Raw genomic sequence first — 21,597 nt, 5'->3', positions numbered from 1 at the left:
GTCTCTGGGTTTTAAAAAAAAAAAAAAAAGAAAGAAAGAAATCTGGACATAAATTTTAAAAAGCCTGCAAACTAAAATTTCAAAAATGTAGAAAAGTTTAGGACAGTTACCTAGAAGGATGTGCCAGGTGGAACTAGTCTGCTTCCTTTATCTAAAATATTTTTCCTGCATGAAATGCCTTTTATACTCAGGCTATATACCTAAAATGCTAGCATGCAGAAAAATGATTTCCTTCTAAAAATGGGACCCTTAATCTCCAAATCCCCAATTTTAAAAAGAAGCTCATAACGCTTAAAAGAGCTGAAAGTAGAATCACTCTGACTAGTTTTTGAAATGTTGTCATCTATCTACATTTTTATATGAATTGACACTCAAGTTTTCTTGAAATGCCAAGATGAGTTTAGTTACAAAAACTGACTTGGGAGAGAGAACAGAAGACAGCTGTTGGCTTGGCTTTTCCCCCAACATTTTATTGCAAATTTTCATACAAAGAAATTGAAATTGGGGCACCTGGGTGGCTCAGTCCTTAAGCATGTACCTTTGGCTCAGCTGGGGTCATGATCCCAGGGTTCTGGGATTCAGCCCCACATCAGGCTCCCTGCTCCATAGGAAGCTTGAATGAAGCAGGAATGCTGCTTCTCCCTCTCCCACTCTCCCTGCTTGTGTTCCCTCTCTCACTGTGTCTCTCTGTCAAATAAAAAATAAAATCCTTTAAAAAAAAAAGAAACAAATCATTGTAATCATGTATCTATTACATAGATTAGACAATTAACATTTTGTTGTATTTGAGACTATCAACCTATTTATCCATCTCTGTCCATCCACCTTATTTTTGATGCAAAGTAAGCTGAAGACATCAGTATACCCACTCCTAAACACCCCAACATGCATATCAATTTGAGTTCAGTATTTGCTTACTCTTAAGATCAAGTTTTAATTCAGGATAAGCAGTAGTCTATAGCATAGAGCATTTCAGAAATTGAAAATCTGAGATGCAGCTTTAAGAATAAAAAGGCAATGTACGTGAACATTAATTTATGAACTCTGAGACATCCATTTAGGCTAACTACTCCGAGTCCAACTGGGAGATAATTCTCTACAGGTCTCCAGCATTTCTGCATGTTTTCAAGGTGGAGGCACTGGGGCTTTCATCCAGATTATCTTGTCAAGGATGCATTTAAAGAGTGAACAGTCTTGGAAAACAATGTCTCCCTCCTAAGGAGAGAGCAGGCTTTTATTGTCCTTTATAATGAAGATAAGGTCTTCCTCTAGGAAAAAAAGGTCAGGTAAGTTTCCATGCAGCCCACTAGCAAAGACTCAGATTCCCCACACTCAATGGCTTCTCAGCTACGATGCAAACCCACTACGTGAGTAGCATCTGTCTGAACTAAATCCATGTGTTGCCCTTGGAGGGAGCAAAGGAAATCAACGCAAATACAAAGCTCATGTTACATACACTGTCATGAATAATAAAGTCCTCTGTCTCTGAACCCAGGAATCTCATATATTCTACCAATATTCATTAAAATTATAGTACACTCAATTTTCAGACCCTTCAGTTCTTGACAAGGTCTTTCTGAGTTCTTGGCTATGAGGAACAGACTCAGTTAGTGGCCTCTGAATACTTAATAGCAGACAGTGCAATGAGCCAAGGCATGAATCTTGGAGGAGAAAGATGGCTGACCAGACAATTCCCACAGCACATACTCTATACCTCTCTCAGAACACTTCTCACTTACTTTATTACGTACATGTTTTATCTCATCCAACTAAACTATACACTCCCTAAGAAGAAATAGTCAATTCATTCCTGAATGAAATGGAGTAATTAACACAGACTGTAAGTCATAGTAGCTGCTTAATACTACTTGTTCGTTATACATGCAGTGAAGTATGCTTGAATAGTCACCTGGATTCTTTTTAATGAACATGTAACAAAATAAAAAATATCAGAAATATGTGTGCTTTGTTTCAAATGCTATAATTCTAGGTCTTAAGTCATTTAGGTGAACCATAACATTTTTACTCCTTCATCCTACCTTTATTGAAACAAAATAGTAAAAATTCTAAACAGGAAGACTGGATGCTTAGCTCAAACACATAAATAATGCAGCTGTAGCAAAGCAGGTGATGACTACACTTCAATGTTTCCATAGGTTTTAGCAAATTAACAGCTATATCAGATTATACAGTATTCTAGTTACATGAAGATTACATGGCTGAATACATGTCCTGTTAAAATAATCATGCATGTGGAATATATACTGTACAGTATACAGAATATCTACTAAGATTCTCCATAATTATAGTAGCATGGCAGTAGCAGTAATAGTAAAAATAGTGCTAACAAGTTTTCATAACAGCTAGCCTTTATTGGGCACTATGTATCAAGAACTCTGCACGAATTATGTCCCTCATAACAAGTTTACAAGGTAGACACTTTATTATCCCCATTTTACTGATAAGTCAACTCAGACTCAGAAAGGTTAAAACACTTGCCCAAGGCCATAAATTATCATGCAGTGGAAGGTGGGGAAGTCAAATCAGGTGTGACTCCAGAGCTTGAACTCTCATAAGTTTTGTATATATTTTATGCAAACTACCTAGCTACAGTTGTTTCCTAATTCATAAGCATTCCAGGTAGATTTCTAATAAGCCATGAAATGGCAGTGAAATCATAATATATGAAACATATTTTTAAATGGATATTGTATTTCCCTTGGTCCCAATACACAGGTCAATTTAGTATTTTCTTAAGCAAGCAACATAAACAGTAAGAAAATATCTTATGTTTTACATCCAAGAAAGCCCTAAAACATTTTCATTAGAATTTTTAAAAACGAAGTCACCTTAATTTATTTGTGTTTTTTATTTTTATTTTTTCCAAATACACTGAAATTTCAGGCTTGAATGCAAGGTCCATGAAGACTGGGTTTTCATTCTGTTTTCTACTGTATCTCCAACAGCTATAAAAATCCCTGGCAAAGCAAGTAGTGAACATATATTGTATAAATATATCCGTACAAATAAACAGAGTACTACTTTCTAGAAAATAAAAATGAGTCAATTCTACTCAAGGTTTCAAAAATACTAAACATACCTTGTTTTAAAGCTTCACTAACATTACTTATAAAAATATGGATCCCGAATCATGAATACATGACGATAATATAGATGAAAAATCACCAAAATCCACTTAATACAGTAGTGTGTAATCTTTCAAAACAAAAAAAAAAAACCTATTTTTCTCATCTAGAATGGGGCTTAAAGTCATAGTTAAAAGAAGTTACCGATAGGCAGGAACCCTGTCTTATTTCTTTTGTACCAGTTTCAAAAAACATAGTAGGGTTTTGGTCATATAGTTAAATACTCATCCATTAGCTTCACATGGAAAAGCACCTAAGTCAAAAGTCAAAATATCTCTCTTCATTCCTTTGGAAGCCTTTTGGAGAGGGAGGGGCCCGTTTCTGTTATTGATGATGTAATATCACATTTGTAGAAACTATAAAGTAGCATGCTGAATTAGAGGTTTCAAATCTAAAACCATTTAGCTAGGTGAGTGACCTTGACCAAACCACCTGACTTCTCCAGGGCAGTCTAACCCCATGCATTTTAGCATCAGTAGACCAAAATGACCTCCAATGTTCCTCTGTGCTCTAAACTTATGTGACATTATGATCAACTTCACCTGCTTATGCCTTTCATTAAAGAATATCTTTTTTTTTTTTTTAAAGATTTTATTTATTTATTTGTCAGAGAGAGTGAACACAGGCAGACAGAGTGGCAGGCAGAGGCAGAGGGAGAAGCAGGCTCCCTGCTGAGCAAGGAGCCCGATGCGGGACTCGATCCCAGGATGCTGGGATCATGACCTGAGCCGAAGGCAGCCGCTTAACCAACTGAGCCACCCAGGCGTCCCTAAAGAATATCTTCTACTCTACGGCAAGATGGCAGAAAATTCAATCCTAAATTTTCACAGCTTTATTAACATTTTGTATTAAGTTGTTGTAAACATTTTAGAAGTGCTTTTTCAGAACTTTTTACACTTACTCTGCTAAACAATCCCAGTGACAGTCTTGAAAACATTAGGGAGAGAATAAACAAAGAGAATAAACAATAAATTGTCTTTTCACAGAAACAAAACATTTTGATTTGTTCCTTCCATTGTGTAACCTTCTAAAGAAAAATAAGACGTACACATACCTAAAAAACAATCTGAAAAAGAACATTTCCATTCGAAGCTAAACATGAAGGATGCCTGATACTTAATTTAACATCTTTATTAAAACAGAGGTGACTCCGTATCTTAAGAGTTTAGGTGACTTTTTAAAATCTAATTAAGAAGGATGGTGGGAGGTGGGGGGCACCTGGGTGGCTCAGTGGGTTAAAGCCTCTGCCTTCGGCTCAGGTCATGATCCCAGGGTCCTGGAATCAAGCCCCCCATCGGGCTCTCTGCTCAGCAGGGAGCCTGCTTCCTTCTCTCTCTCTCTCTCTCTCTCTCTCTGCCTACTTGTGATCTCTGTCAAATAAATAAATAAAATCTTAAAAAAAAAAAAAGGATGGTAGGAAATGAAAAAGGAAAATGGTATTCGGGGAGAAATGGAAATAAAAGTTTTTAGCACCATTTACATATCTAAAACTTGTTAGATCAGAAGAAAATGATCATATTCATAAGAAAATGATCACAATAATTAACAAAAATACAGGAAATAAGTGTGTACAATTATACACAGAAAACAAGAAATACATCAAATGTTAGCAGTCGTTATTTCTAGATGGTAACATTTCAGTAATTTTTATTTGCTTTACACTTTTCCATCCTTTTTCAATTCACTACATTAAGCATTCCAAACTTAGTGTCCAGAATTTTATGATCAGGACTTTTTAACATGTATACCTATTAGCTCAATTTGTTCATAAAGCCTTTTATTTGCAAAGTGCTGGTGGGGTACTGAAAAAATTTCAGAAAAACACATCTTCTGAGGATCAACTGTCAGTGAACTTTTTGGTAGTGGGAACAGTACTCAGAAAACAAGACCAAGTGCTTCATCTTCCCCTGTGTTATAAAAGTATCTCTGATTTTATAGAAAAAGCAACTAAAGAAGAAACAAAGATACCCTATACCTTTAAAGCTATGGCAGTCACTCCAACTTGTCAGATTATCCAAGTACCAAGGTAAATACGTATAAATGGATGTGTGTGTATATATGTATATATGTGTGTGTGTGCATGTGTGTGTATATATACATATATATGTATATATGTATATGTATATATGTATATATGTATATATGTATATATACACACACACGGAAATACACAGCTTCAAAGTAAAAGCTGTCAAATGTAGGGCCTAAGAAACCTATCAAATTACACTGCAAGCTAAGTATTTTAAAGTCCTCTCATGTTAACAATTCTTTTTAATTAACATCTCTATTTTTAAAAATGTTAACTGAATCCTTAGAAAGCTCTTTAAAATACACATTAACTAGACTCATTCATTTAACCTGAATTTTGAGTACAAAATGTTCATGACTACTCTAGTTATAAAGAACATTCCAAATTCCAAACAGAACAGCAGCTAAGCAAACTATGGTATATTAATGACGAGTAAGTCATCAAAAATATCTATGTGGATGTTTTTTCCATAAAAATTTAAGACACTGATCTAGATTATTTTCATAAAGTGAAATGTGTGACCATCACAAAGTTGAAAATATTTTCACAAATCATGAAGTCCAATCTTGTTTAAGCAATGAATTGATTATGAAGAACAAAATCATACTTAAGAGTTTATTATAAAGATATAAGAAGTCTCAATGACACAGGAAATGAAGTATAACTGGCCTTAAAACAAGAGGCCACAGGGCGCTGGGTGGCTTGGTTGAGCTGTCCAACTCTTGGTTTCAGCTTAGGTCATGATATCATGGATCAAGGGATTGAGCCTGGCAGCGTAGGTATCCCGCTCAGCAGGGCATCTGCTTGAGTCTCTCCCTCTGACCATCCCCCCACTCATGCACATGCTCTCTCCCTCTGCTCACACGCTCTCTAAAATAAGTAAATAAATATTTAAAAAAAAAAAAAAAAGGAGCCTTCATTCAAGAGAAACTGATTCCTGGGACTACAAGATCTCTGGCCAGCTTTTCTCCCCCTCTTCTCTCTCAACTAGTTGCTTCTGCTTAAGACTTGGCACAAATCAGCCTACTTTAAAGACCTAAAGCCTATCATCTAGCTTTACGTGTGCTTAAAGGGGTGGTATCAAAATTCTGGCTGGTCAGTCATCAGCACATATATTGGCTGGCCTTGGGTTAGGTGCTCGCCACTGGACCAGTCAACACTGGGGGATAAGGGATCCTAAAAATTTACCTGCAGGAGCCATTCTCAGATAAATAAATACCCCTAAACAAATCTCACTTCTCATATTTCTCACAAGAGAACATCAACTGATGCCAACAGTAAGAGCTCAAAGAAACAACACATTTAATATACAGTTGTGATTTGTAAATTACTACAGGATAGCTATAAATTAGATTTACTTTCAGATGCACATGGTTTTCTATTTGTCTTTATATAACTTCATTTGTGAAATGTTACTAGAAGGTTGCAAACATTATACTTGTTTTCCTATTTACCTTTCTATAACTTAATGTATTTTTTAAAAAAATAAGACCTCAGACTGTAAAAGACTTAAATTACCAATTAAAAATAAAAGGAAGTAATACAGGAAGAACAAATGAAGACTTTGGGATCTAATCTTCTAAAGGTATTAAGACTGATAAAATAATTTTAAGTTTTTCTCGCTTATGAAAAGCAACACAGGGAAGCCTGGGTGGCTCAGTCCGTTAAGGATCTGCCTTGGGCTCAGGTCATGATCTCAGGCTCCTGGGATCAAGCCCTGCTTTGGGCTCTCTGCTCAGCAGGGAGCCTGCTTCCCCCTCTCTCTCTGCCTGCCTCTCTACCTGTGATCTCTCTCTATATATATCAAATAAGTAAGTAAAATCTTAAAAAAAAAAAAAAAGGCAATGCATGTTCAATGTGAAGTCCTGGAAAACAAAGAAAAGTAAAAATATAAAAACAAAAGACACCTGAATCCTAAAGCAGAGCTAACGGACTGTTAACATTTTCTTTCCAACCTCTTTTTTTGCACATATTACCAGAAACAGGCTCATATCTACACAACTTTTCTATGAAGGCTGTTACCACAAATCAGCATCACTAAAACTGGGATAACCAGACACTATACCTGATGTGACAGAAGTCCATCCATGAAGTATTTTTACCAATAAATACTGAAACCTAAATCTAATCAAGCCTTCTAATCTAAATCCAAATTTATAGGAAACACATTTCAGACATATCTAGAATATCAGAAATTCTACTGAACAACCTGATCTTCTCAACGAGTAAATAGTATGACAAGAAAAAGAAAAAAAAAAAAAAAAAAAGAAGTGGGAGAGGCGGTGTTTAAAATTAAGACTTGGATACATGACAACCAAATGCAATACACAGAAGACTGAACAGCTAAAAACAGAAGTACAATTAGGGAAATTTCAATAGATTAAATATTAAATGATATTAAATAATTATTTTTGGTTTTAAGATAATGACATTATAATTATGTAAAGAAAATGTCCCTTTATTAAAAAAGCAAGCTCAAGTATTTAGGTTTGAAATGTTTGATATCCACAATCCATTTAAAACCCAGTAGCAAACATACAAAAAATAAACAAATGTGATAAACTGCTGTGATTATTAAATTTAAGGATATGAAGTTATTAGATTTAAGTATAAAGGTTCATTACAGTATTTTTATGTATATTTTAAAGCTTTCATAAGTTTTAAACTTTTTATCTAGTAATTTGAGTCACATTTCAGTTAAAATAAACAAGCGTTTGCAAGTAAGAGCAACCCTCTTACATTTAATCTTCTTTTAAAACAACTTTTAACGGTTGAAGAGAAAAGATTCATTCCGTACATTAACCACCTTCTCCTCTGAAAGGCAGCTAAGACTCCAATTAATAGTCCATCAAGGTTAAGATCCAAAAGCACAAGAAAAAGAGAGGGCAGAAAGTGCCTCTGAGAAAATAAAAGGGTGCTTGCTAACAGACTCTCCTCACAGAACACCTCTGCATGGTGAAGGAAGGTCTTACCTAAAGGAAATTAAAAGATAACTAATACAGTAAACCAACAAAAAAATTACCAGCACTAACAATCACAAAATACCAAACTTCAAGAACAAATCAAGTTTTCCCAATTCTTTATATATATTTGTCCACTTACAGAAACATCTTGTTTTCTTTTTGTTCTCAGCTGTCACACATATTCAAAACCTTTAAGGCCAGAAAAACTATCCAGGAAATCACCTAGTCCTGCTTCACACTTCACAAACAAAAAAGGGTGAAGCACGATAATGAAAAAGATTCATGGTTAGTCAGCTTTTAACAAAATACCCTACAATCTCTTTCTTGGAACTAAAAAAAATTTGAAAACACAACTATCTGCAAAGACAGATGAAAACCCCACTGAAAAGAGATCCAAGAGGAAAACCATGGAATTATAGGAGAAATCATCGGAGTCCTATAAACGCAATCAACGTTTACTGGGCCATCATCCATGCCAGATCTTGTTACCATGGACATAAAAATAAAACAAGTATATCCTCAAGTAGTTAACCCTACAGTTTGGGAGAGAAAAAATACACAAGCATAAATACTATGTAATGTGATATTACAGATAAGCACAAGCTTCAATAGTGGCCTGAAGAAGGAAGGTGATGACCAACATGGACCTCAAAATCAAAGACTTCACAAAAGGGATTCTTGAACTGGAGACTGCTTGACAGATATGAGCAAGAACAATACTCTGGACAGAGCCTGTGCAAAGTCTTGCAACAGCTTAAAACGTTTGGGGGAATGGTTTCATGTAACCAGAGCTACGAAGAGAAATGAAGAGGTAGGCATTGGATTCTGGACTTTTTTCATCTACATAATGGGAAAACATGCCAGGTTCTTTAAACAAAGGAGCAATAATACTGGGTTTGCATTTTACAAAGGGTAGTTCTAGCAGCAGTGTGACACTAGTGAAAAGCAGGCCTATCTACAGAATAGTAGAAAAAAAGATGAGATCATCACCCAAAATAAAGTAATTATCCAAACCCCAGACCTCTCCCTCAGTAACACATCCATATAACCAAAACCTACTAAGTTACCTTTTATTAATTACCTTGAAAGGACCTAAAAACATCTAACATACCTAATGAAATCAGGATTCCTCCTCCTATCACTCTCCCAAACACCCCAAGTAAAACACATGTGGTCCTCATTCAAATATCCAGTGTTTCTTTTTTTAGCTCAGCGCACAGCACCACCATTCCTCCAGTTACATAAGTTAGAAATCTTAGAGACATCCAAGATACCTCTACTCTGCATAAGCTTATCTAATAGACCACCAAGTCTCATTGGCTTGACCCTCTAACTTTTCACCATCTCCAATACCTCAGACCAAGCTGTCACTTCTTGCCTGGACCGGAACAACTGCCTAATTCATCTCTGTTTCCCCTCTAATATTATCTGATGTTGTCGCCAGAATTATGTCGGGTTTTTTTTTTTAATATGTATGTGATTATCACTCCATTCCCTCTACCTCTACCATTCCCCCCCCCCTTAAAATCCCTCAGTGGGTTAGGATAAAAACAAAACTCCTTACTCAACCAACAAACCAGCACAACACTCATGAGATGTTAGTTTAACATGTTAAGTAACATTAAATGTTTCATCCTCCCTCCTGCCACAGGATCTTTGCAAATACATACAACTCCTACTCCATTTTCCTTTCTTCTTCACCCAGGAAACTGCTCATTCTTAGAAAATCTTAGTTCAATTGTGTCTTCCCTTTCCAGACCAAAGTCTTCTATTTCACATTTTCATAGCACTACACACCACTTCATAGCTACATTTCCTCGTTCTGATAACCAGATTGGTGTCTATCTCTCCCACTGGAATTGCCTCATGAATAACAAAGATTCCACTTTATTCAAAACTGTAGTTCTAACACTAATTCAACACTTATTACACATAGCAGAAACTCAAATCTTTATTGTATAATTTAATGAATTAAAATGAATATATTTAAAAGCAGAGTTGTTTTAAAAGAGACTCAAGAGTTATCTCTGGGATGTAGAAATACAGATTTTAATTAAAAGATATACAGAGTATTTCTGGTATAAGCAATCATGATGCCACAGAATATTAAAAATATGGGGAGATTAGTAGGCTTGGGTTATAAAAAATCCATTTGGGATATACTGACTTTGATATGTCTGAGTTAAGGTGGCTCAGTCAGTTAAGAGCCCAACTCTTGATTTTGGCTCAGCTCATCATCTCAGGGCTATGAGATAGCCCTGTGTAGGGCTCCTAGCCTACTTAAGATTCTCTCTCCCTCTGCCCCTCCCCCGCAAAAAGTCTTGAGTTAACATTCAAATCCAGACAGTCAATAAGCATTCTAAAACTGACTACTGTAAAGTCTCAATTAAAATATAAATTTGGGTGTGAACCAACATGGGCAAAGAGAGAGCAAGGAAGAGAAGTCATCAAAACAATGAGACTGAACAAGGAAAGTTCAGAAATAAAACCAAATCAGAATCTCAGAAACATTAGCAATTAAGAAAAAGCCCAGAAATGAGACAATAAAGACAGCAAAGAAAATTAGAAGACAATTACACAGAAGTCAAAAGACTTAAGTTTTTAAAAAGAAAAATTGTTAATAATGTCAAGTGCCAAAGAGAGAAGCACTAGAAATGCTCAATGCGATCAACAATCAATAAGCAGTGAGGACAGAAGCAGTACTACAGTGGACAAGAGGTGAGAAACTGGACAGTGAACAGGGACAATTTTTCCAAGAAGTCTGACTGCAAAGGAAATGAGGGAGACAAAGGGACAAATACCAGAAGGAGCTGGGAGTCAAAGAAGTTATTTTGTTTGCTTATTTGTTTTTAAAATGAAAGACTTGTGTGTATTTGTGTGTTTAAAGGAAGAAGCCAGTGGTTGAAAACATGAGAGGAAAAATATCCGAGGAAACACGGTCTAAGTATGAGTCATGAGGGATTTTACCTTTAACCAACAAAAAGAGAACAAACAAGCTTGGATATGAGAAGGGTTTTTCTTTCTCAGGGTGAAAAGTATGGATGTGTGCAGATGAACAGGTGTTACAAGAGGAGACAACACATCACGGAAGGGATTAAATGCCATACTAAAACAAAAACAAAACAAAACAAAACAAAAAACCGACTTTTATCCAGGGGGCAATCAAGAGCTACTCGAAAGCTTTTAAGGAATGAAGTAATAAGATGTCTGTACCCCAGGAAAAGGCTGGGGAAATCACCCCAGGGATCTGATGAAGCCACTGCGAAACAGGAGCTGATCTGAAAGACCTAAAAGTTTGCCAACAGTAGAACTCTACATTCTCACTTGGACTTCTTAGTCATGTGCTGCTATTCAAAGATGCTCTGGCGGACACAGAACAGTTTCTTGGTTCCTCAGAGAGCTTAATTTTCTTTATTGGCTCAATACTGCTATGGGCCACCTTCAACACAATGGTTTTAGTCTACTGTCCTTTCTCTGATTATTATGAGGAAGAATACTTTGACAATTTATTTTAGCATTTTCTAAATTTCTTCCAACTATTCTCCAAAACTACAATACTACTATACAAATAAATTGTATAATACAACTGGAAAAATTTAATTATAATAAATTACAATGGGACAAAAAAATCATCTCAGATATAATATCAAATTTCAAATCTGAACTCTAGGTCAAATTACTGCCATGATTTAAACAGAATTTGAAAATATCTACCTCTTTTTCTTTACCAAAGCAACGAAAGAGCTACCTTAGAATTCATTACACCCTTATAAAAGAATGTTCATATGTTGACAACTGTATAAAACAAAAAGTTTTAATAAAAGTACTTATAAAAATGTATTAAACTGGTATCTGTTTCTCCATAATTGTTCAAAGTGCTGATAATTCTTATCAAAATGACTGTTATGCATATGACAGAAAAATTCACTACCTATTCTCAGAATGATTAAATGAGTCCCTCTTGGAGAAACCATCTTAGTCAAATGTTGAGTTCAAAAGAATTCAAATAAGCCTACTGAAAAGTAAGAGAATTTTGAAAACTATCCTTTAACAGACTTAAACTAAAAATTACAGATGATTTAGGGCAAGTGAGAGTGAAATGACTTTATATCATCATCAAACTAAGCATAACGAGTTTGTGGATTCTAAATGAGTCTCCTTACTTAGTGTTGAATGGTGCACTGGAATACAGAGAGCTTTCCATCAAAGCAAATTATTTACCCTTGACTAGAAAAGTAACATAAAGGAAGGAAGGAATCAAATGACACCAAAGGTTGCCTCTCCTAATTCACCCTACCCTCCTGTTTCCCAATCTTCCCCATTATCCCCTCCTTAGAACAGAAGCACACAGCAAACCACTGAAGTATAAGCCACACATTCTTTTACATCAGGGGTTGAGTAAACTACCACTCCCTTGCCCAACCCTTTTCTCCTACTCCCTAAATGAAAATTAGCCTTTTTCAAGAAACCTGGGGGGGGGGGGGGTTGCGCCTCTCTTCATACCAGTCTGCCTCTGTTATAGCACCTACAAGCCTTTTAGGTCTCCCTCACTAGTCTCAAGAGGTCCTCAAGGGCAAAGATAAAACCTAAAATGTTTCACTGTTTTACTGGGTGCTTTCCCCATTAAACTACAAACTGTAAATCTTTTCCCCACCTTGTTTAGCACTGAATCCCCAAATATAAACTTATTATTGCTGAATTACTCAACTGAATAATCTTAATACAGGGATGGCATAAAGCTTTCAGTAAGTGTTCACTAAATAAGTGGCCCAACTGAGTATGTCTCTATAAATTTTTCAATGAAATATTTTTTGAAGTCAGTTTTAAAAAGTGGTTATTGATGTCCAAACTTTTAAAAATGATCCTTGGGAATTACTTTCATCCATAACACAAGAAAAACCTGTTCTATAATCATGACTAATATCTCTACAATACCTAAAATAAGTGAAACATATGAATGTTATTGAGTAGGGTTCTGAGTTTTTTTAGCTCGCTTCTCCACTACTATTAGTCTCTTACTGTGGCAACATTACAACTTTTCTAGGGTGAAAACTTCAAATTTTGTGGACATTTCCTGGCCTAAAACTGGTTTTAAAGGCTTCTAAGTCCCTAATGGCAATATACATATGGTTATCCAGTACAGAAATTTCCTCTGTAAACTCAGCCTGTCAAAAAGTAAAAGTTCTTTTAACTTCTCAAAAGAACACAACCCATTATAGGAGTTACATTAAATTCCTCCAACCAAAGATAATGGCTATCTAAGGTAATTTCATGATTCCCCAAAGGTGTTTTTTTTTTCCTTTCAGCTAAAACGATATGAAATGCCACACACACAAACTTGTTACAGTAAAATACATTTAGTGCCTCTCAAAATATCTGAGTTGTCTTAAAACTAAATCGTTACTGAAAAAGCAGGTCCCATTTCCATTCAAAGAAATTTGCAAATGTACTAAAAAGCTTGCAAAATAAACTAGCTCTACACTATTACTCTAATACCAGAAAACGATATTTTAAAATTCCTACAAACTATTTAAAACGTTGCCTATGGAAAGCAATTGTTTTCTCCTTTGGACTCAATCTTCTACAACGATAAAGGATTTATTCTGTTGTAAGCACTGAAATGGCTACACATTTCACAAAAACTGCTCTCATCGTAACTGCTGAAATTGAAATACAAGATAATGAACCTTCCAAAAAGCGAATCACTTTACACTTGAAGACAGGAAGGAATCTTTCCATTTTGGATTGCCACACGCTTTCGATATTCGTAAAAAGAAGCCAGTTTAACTCTCTTCCCTAAGATACCCTACATACTGAAAAACAAATGGGCCAAAGAGCCCTTCAGGATTCCTGAGGGATCACCAAATCGGACTTATAATTTATCAGAGGCATTGCTACAAAGTAAATTAAGGGCGCTCCAGAACTGAGTGACACCTCATCAACCTTCTCCTGAACCGCAAACGTAGAGGCAAAAGTCCCCAACACTGAAGATTCCGCAGCCAAAGAGCTAAGCTAAAGAGCTAAACAAGAGCAAACACCAGGTCCGCCCGGCGCGGAAGGTGAGCTGTAATGTCATACGGGAGGACCAGGAAGACGTCTACTATTAACCTACTACTATCAATTCCCGGGCTGACGCATAGCTTTCCTGCCCGCACGCGCTTGGGTCTCTGCCAACACAACCGGGTAAGTCATAACCAGAGGACTTCACGGGCTTCTCCGCCTCCCTAACGCTCCTCGTACCTGACAGCCGAATTCTAAACAAGGCAAAAAGGTAGGCAGCAACCCCCTCCGCGAGGGCCGGGGGCCGGCTCCACCCAGCCCCTGCTCGAGGCGGAGGAGTGGCTCGCTCTGGGAACCCAGTCCAGGGCCGCCGCACCGCCGCCTCGCCTTGCCTTGCCTCCCACCGCCGCTGACAGCCGGCTCCGGAGACCGACGCACTTGCGCCACCCCCAGACCCCCCCCTTCCCGTCGCAGACCCGAGCACACGCTCTAAGGTCACCGCCCACCCACACCCTCCCAGACAACGCCCGACGGCCCCCGGGGGCCAAGGACGAGAGCCAGGCGCGGGCAGCAGCGCGGGCAGCACCCGGGAGGCGCCCCCGCGGGACCGCAAGATGGCGGCGGCGGCGCCAGGGCCGGGCCCCTCCGCCTCGCCTCGGCCGGCGCGCGCATCAAGCCGCCAGCGGGCGAGGGAGGGAGCCGGCCGGACGCGGGGCAGGCAGGCCGAGGGCCGGAGCGGGGAGCCGCGGCAGAATGGAAAGTGCCGGGGCGTGGGGGAGGGGACGTTCACTCGCGGCCCGCCGCCGACCTTCCCTCAAACCCCCCACCCACCCACCCTAAATCACGCCGTCCGCCCGCCCCACCCGGGCAGCAGCCCTCTCCCAGCCCACCTTTGAATTTGAGGTCTGTGGGCGGGTCGAGGACCAGGATCTGCTCGTGCTTCGCCATGGCCCCGGAGGCGGACGCCATCGGAGAGACAGCGCAGAGCGGGGGCGCGCCCGCGGCGGCGGTTTGCTGACTGGGGGCGGGGGACGACGGCGGCGCCGGCTCGGCCGAGCTCTATGATGGGGCCAGCTCACGGCTCCCGAACCCCCGACGCCTGCCGCTCTGTGGCCGGGCCACTCGGCCGCCCGCTGGGTCAGCAGCTCTGGGTCTCACAACTGACTCAACCCCACACCAGCCGCCGCGGCCACGCGCACTGCGATCCTCGGCACCCCACGTGACGGCCTCTGCGTGCCTACGTGCGCGCCCCGGCGGCCAGGAGCCCCTTACGCTCGTCCCGCCCTCGAGAGCTACCCTGCGCGGCGCTGGCTGCTGCGCCTGCGCGCTCCGGGCCACGCGACCCCCTCGGAGCTCGAGCTGTCAAGGGAACGGGCGTGCACAGAGGGCGGAGCGAAGCTCGGTGGCACCGATGCGGTACACACCGCAGGGCAGAAGAGTGCAATCCTCGATCACGTTTAGCTCCGACTACGAAACTGGACAGCCTGCTGTAGCAGCGCATTACCGTCTTCCGAGTGGGAATGCCTAACAGAAGGCAAGAGTCGTCGGGCTCACTCACTACAACTCCCAGCATGCCAGTGGGACCTGGTCCTTTTGCAGCCCTGCGCGATGCTTGCTGGGAATTGTAGTAGTGGCTGTTTGTGGGCGGGAAGGCTAATGAGGTCCGTTGGAGGCGAATGGGGTGGGGCGCGCTGACACTCCTTTTTGGCTTTCAGAGAGCGTCTCCTTTGCGCTGAAAAGGGGAAAAAAAAAAACAACTTTTGAAAACTGACCTGAGGTCGCCCGCCTAGAAATATAAAATACACCTTGTGGAAAACGGGCCGAGATTTGTCAATTTGTTCTCCATCTAAATCTACCCATCCCTCTATTGGTAGGGCAACATTCTCGGTCGTATTCCAATCCAACATCTACTGCTTCCCGAATTCAATCCAGTGATGCAAAAGCAGATGAGGAAACACCCCTCGTTTAGGAAGCAAACCCGCCGTTGGGGAAATCTGACGAGCTGGAAATAGAACTCAAAATCTACCGCGTTCAGTTGCGGGCGTCTGTTCTTCGGTTTTGTTCGTGATAGACCCAAACCGAAACAGTTGTCACGTTCCCGTGTTGGACCTGAATCCCGTCTGCATCATTTATGGATAGCGTGTAGTAAACCGAATCAAATGAGGAAGGTCTGTGAGCAAAGGTGCTGACAGACCTTTAACCGATTGCCAGGGTACTCGGGGACAGGAACATCAAATGAAACAAATGAATGTGCCGTAAATAAACCTGTACGGTACTACTCGAATTCTAGTCCCTAGCACGCACCACAAAAGAAGGGACATGCTGAGGCTGCTGCCATGAAGGAACAGCGCGGTTTGTCTTGAAAATAAATGAGCAAGTGAACAGTAATCTTAAGTGTAGGCACAAAGTCCCAAGTTCTCAAGCTCAGTCCATGCATGTCTCAGGGCCCATCTGGGGATAGCTCTCCAGAACAGCTAACCCAGCGTCAGCGGAAGATTGTACTACACCAGAAGAATGTATCTCAAGCCGTGAAAAACCTCGGAGGATAGAAGTGCTTAAATAGTCGGGAAAAGTGTTTTCTAAATTTGTCTTTCCTTTGGTTTATTTTTATTCACAAAACTTATTTTGAAATTTCAATCATCGTCAAAGGAGAATACAAAAACCGTATGTTTGTCAAGAGACGGCTTAAGGTTTAAAAAAAAAAAAAAAAGTTAGGATTGACAATCGCTCCACGGGATAGTGTCTCACACATCCTTAGCTGTGAACTGACAGCCCTAAAGCTGTCACAAACTGCAATTTTTTTATTTTATTTTATTTTTCTTTTTTACTTGCCTAAGAACTGTTATCCATGGGCAAATTAATTAGCCTTGGCTGAACTGGCTCCTCCACAGCTAGATGGACATTTCTCTTACCGGAATGCATTTGGGAATCCCCAATGAGGGGACAGCAATTAGCAAGTACAGCATGCTGGGGAATTTCCCCCTCACTCCCAAACGGGACAATGGCTACCCATGCACTATGAATTCAATGGGAAGTCTGAACTGGATGTATTCCAGTTTTCCAGTCTATACAATGAAGAAACTTCTGCCCATCTTAAGTCATTACCTTTGAAATGGACTTTTTGTCTTTTCAATATTGCTTCAAATATCATATTGCCTTAGAACTATAGGAGAATTTAAATATCTGGTAATCTAAGAATCCATGAAACATCTTTGGAATAATTCCTTCATTACTATTTTAGAACATCATCTTAATAATGACTCAGAGTCCTCCTGAATCATCTATCGCTCATTAAATAGTACGCTATTTTATGCTATGGTATTTATTAATACCTTTCTTCTGGCAGTTCAGAGATCTTTACAAATATCATCACACTCTTCTCAGAACTACCAAATAACAGCAAGTTTTATTTTTGTTGTTAAATATGGGAAAGACAAGACAGATGAGAGCATCTCATGGCAGTAACAGAGCTAAACTTTGGGGGAAAGTTGCCCAGTTTTCCATCCCATGCATTTTTGTTCTTCCCAAAGCCACAATGAAATGATAACTAGAAGTGATTAAGACAATCTAAAATGTAATAGACTTATGTATCATTTAACATTTAAGTTAGGAATGGAGAAACATGGAGCCAAAGATTCATTCTTCTTCCTGTTGTATTAACAAATATGTAGAGTACATATATACATATATAGTCATACTCAATGTGTGTGTGTGTGTGTGTGTGTGTATTCAAGCATATTTCTGTGGTTACTAAGAAGTTTTTATGAGTCTAAGAAGTATGAAGTCCTTGAATATTATGTCAACCCACTGAATCACTAATGCTATCCACCTTTGGACAGATTATCTCACAGGTTTGGCAAGGATTAAAAAAAAAAGTTACCAGTTCAAATGGTAACAAAGTATAACCATCTCCATAGTTAAACATGTTAAGCTTTCCTCTATAAAAGTACTCTGTAGTTATGAATTTGTATGGGATCTATCCACTGTGTAATACAACTCAGTAAACGTTGAAATGGGCATACTTGAAATAAACATTGAGGCAATAAAGCATATTGAGTAAGAGTCTGAACACTGGGTTCAAGTCCTCTTTACCACTGTACGGTCTTAGCAAACTTACTTCACCTCTCTGTGTCTTTTCTACATCTGTAAACCAGGGAGAGTAATAATACCTACATCTGAGGTTTGTTGGGAGAATTCAATGAGTTAATGCACGTGAAGAGCTTGGGGTAGTGCCCGGAGCCAGCACTGTTACCTTGCATGTGTTAAACGTTAGATTACTGCTGTGTGCCTGGTACTGCGGAAGCTGCAGGTGGTTCAGTGGGGAGCCAATAGGCATGGTCTCTGCTCCCACAGGGCTACATTCAAGCAGGAGAGACAAACAGGAACTCTCTCCTTTGCAGCTAGGATTCTGTTCTTGAGTAAGTTTGAGTAGTGAGATACACTCAGACGAGACTTAAAAGTTAGACGCGAGATGGAGATCAGCTTTCTGCACCTTCTGGCTGTTTTTATGTTGAGGCAAAACCCCCAAGACTTGAAGTTTTCGGCACCAGCATTCCAGCATCCATTTACTAGGTTCCTGGATATCAAGAGACAGTCAGTTGTTGGAGGTCAACGAAAGCAGTGGCCCTTTCTTGGGTCCAGCTTCCTGACTCCTGGGTTGGAGGCAAGAGGTGCAGCCTCCAAGGTGGCAGCTGCCCAGGTGGGCCAGTTCAGTCCTGCCCTGGAGTCATTCCTGGGGAGCCTAGTCTAGAGCCTGCTTGTCCACCCCTCCCCCCAATGTTATAAACACCTCATTCCCTACATTGTGTTCTTGCAGCTAATGATGTCAGAATACTGCAGAGTGAGGCATCAGGGAAGCCAAGAGTGGCTTAAGAAGGAAGTCGATAGGGCACAAATCTGCTGAGCTGTTCTAGAAGGCAAGGACTGCAAACCATTCTCCTGCCCGAGTAACAAGGATGCTGGGGGTCAAACAGGAATGAAGCAGAGTCACTGCACACCAAGAGATCTGTCTAAAACAGACACAACGGAGAATGATAACTCACTAAAAAATGGACGAGGCCAGGAGGTATCACAGGGATGCAACGTCACATAAAGGGGGATTTGTAGGTGACGCTTACTGCATGTAGCACATTTGTAAGACTTCAGTGAGAAATATAGATTCCAAAGAAGGCAGATGGGAGCTTCACCAGATAAAATCAAGGCTGGAAGAAGAGTTAGAAAAAAAAAAAAAAAAAGACTTATCCTGGGGATTTTTCCTTTTATAACCATTTAAAGCAGTTAAAACTGTAAAATTAATCATCTTTGTTTATAAAGAATCATTTGAAGAATATGTGTTTTCTCAATTAATCTTTTATACTGTAAAAGCAATCTGTGCCGTTGTAGCAGATGACATAATCCAAAAAAGCAGATGGTCCAAAAGTTTCTTCCTACACCTCCCAATTTCTACTCCACTTAGGGTAACCAGTTTAACTGCCTGAGTTGTGTATCACTCTCTAACCTTATCCATACTTACAAAAACAGAGCTAGTTGGCTTTTTGGGTTGGTTTTTTTTTTTTTTTTTAACACAAATTCTAACACATCACCAGACCATTGCTTGATTCACTTTACAGTATATTGACAATATCTGGCCAGGTCAATTGGTAAAGATCTAATTCAGTCTTTTTTTTTTTTTTTTTTTTTTAATTTTAATAAACATATAATGTATTTTTATCCCCAGGGGTACAGGTCTGTGAATCGTCTGGTTTACACATTTCACAGCACTCATCATAGCACATACCCTCCCCAATGTCCATTTCCCCACCACCCTCTCCCATCCCCCTTCCCCCCCGCAACCCTCAGTCTGTTTCTTGAGATTGAGTCTTTTATGGTTTGTCTCCCTCCCAATCCCATCTTTTCATTTTTTCTTCTCCTACCTCCCCCCAAACCCCCCCACCTTGCATCTCCACTTCCTCATATCAAAGAGATCATATGATAATTATATTTCTCCGATTGACTTATTTCGCTAAGCATGATACCCTCTAGTTCCATCCACGTCGTCGCAAATGGCAAGATTACATGTCTTTTGATGGCTGCATAGTATTCCATTGTGTATATATACCACATCTTCTTTATCCATTCATCTGTTGATGGACATCTAGGCGCTTTCCACAGTTTGGCTATTGTGGACATTGCTGCTATAAACATTCGGGTGCACGTGCCCCTTCGGAGCACCACGTTTGTATCTTTAGGATATATACCCAGGAGTGCAATTGCTGGGTCGTAGGGTAGCTCTATTTTCAGTTTTTTGAGGAACCTCCACACTGTTTTCCAGAGTGGTTGCACCAGCTTGCATTCCCACCAACAGTGTAGGAGGGTTCCCCTCTCTCCGCATCCTCGCCAGCATCTGTCATTTCTTGACTTGTTAATTTTAGCCATTCTGACTGGTGTGAGGTGGTATCTCATTGTGGTTTTGATTTGTATTTCCCTGATGCCGAGTGATGTGGAGCATTTTTTCATGTGTCTGTTGGCCATCTGGATGTCTTCCTTGCAGAAATGTCTGTTCATGTCCTCTGCCCATTTCTTGACTGGATTATTTGTTCTTTGGGTATTGAGTTTGATAAGCTCTTTATAGATTTTGGATACGAGCCCTTTATCTGATATGTCGTTTGCAAATATCTTCTCCCATTCTGTCAGTTGTCTTTTGGTTTTGTTAACTGTTTCCTTTGCTGTGCAAAAGCTTTTGATCTTGATGAAATCCCAATAGTTCATTTTTGCCCTTGCTTCTGTCGCCTTTGGCGATGTTCCTAGGAAGAAGTTGCTGCGGTGGAGGTCAAAGAGGTTGCTGCCTGCATTCTCCTCAAGGATTTTGATAGATTCCTTTCGCACATTGAGGTCCTTCATCCACTTTGAGTCTATTTTCGTGTGTGGTGTAAGCAAATAGTCCAATTTCATTTTTCTGCATGTGGCTGTCCAATTTTCCCAGCACCATTTGTTGAAGAGGCTGTCTTTTTTCCATTGGATATTCTTTCCTGCTTTGTCGAAGATTAGTTGACCATAGAGTTGAGGGTCTATTTCTGGGCTCTCTATTCTGTTCCATTGGTCTATATGTCTGTTTTTGTGCCAGTACCATACTGTCTTGATGATGACAGCTTTGTAATAGAGCTTGAAGTCTGGAATTGTGATACCACCGACTTTGGCTTTCTTTTTCAATATTCCTTTGGCTATTCGAGGTCTTTTCTGGTTCCATATAAATTTTAGGATTATTTGTTCTATTTCTTTAAAAAAAATGGATGGGATTTTGATAGGGATTGCATTAAATGTGTAGATTGCTTTAGGTAAAATAGACATTTTCACAATATTTGTTCTTCCAATCCATGAGCATGGAATATTTTTCCATTTCTTTGTGTCTTCCTCAATTTCTTTCATGAGTACTTTATAGTTTTCTGAGTATAAATTCTTTGCCTCTTTGGTTAGATTTATT

General features: G+C 39.6%; 1 protein-coding gene across 2 annotated transcripts in view; it reads right to left on the bottom strand.

Moving 5' to 3' along the window:
- VAPA (VAMP associated protein A) overlaps nt 1–15,400 on the bottom strand; it is a 40,037-nt gene extending 24,637 nt beyond the window's left edge. The window contains exon 1 of one of the 2 annotated variants that reach the window (XM_080821461.1): nt 15,029–15,400. In XM_080821461.1, the coding sequence (XP_080677587.1) occupies nt 15,029–15,107 (79 nt within the window). In that variant the 5' untranslated portion in view covers nt 15,108–15,400. The remainder of the gene's footprint in view (nt 1–15,028) is intronic. The other variant, XM_080821460.1, reaches the window with a different exon arrangement.
- Nucleotides 15,401–21,597: the final 6,197 nt, after the last annotated feature.

Source organism: Martes martes, assembly GCF_963455335.1.
Source record: "Martes martes genome assembly, chromosome: 13".
Classification (NCBI taxonomy): domain Eukaryota; kingdom Metazoa; phylum Chordata; class Mammalia; order Carnivora; family Mustelidae; genus Martes; species Martes martes.
The sequence above is the reverse complement of the archived record's forward strand: the minus strand, read 5'-3'. Positions and strand labels throughout refer to the sequence as shown.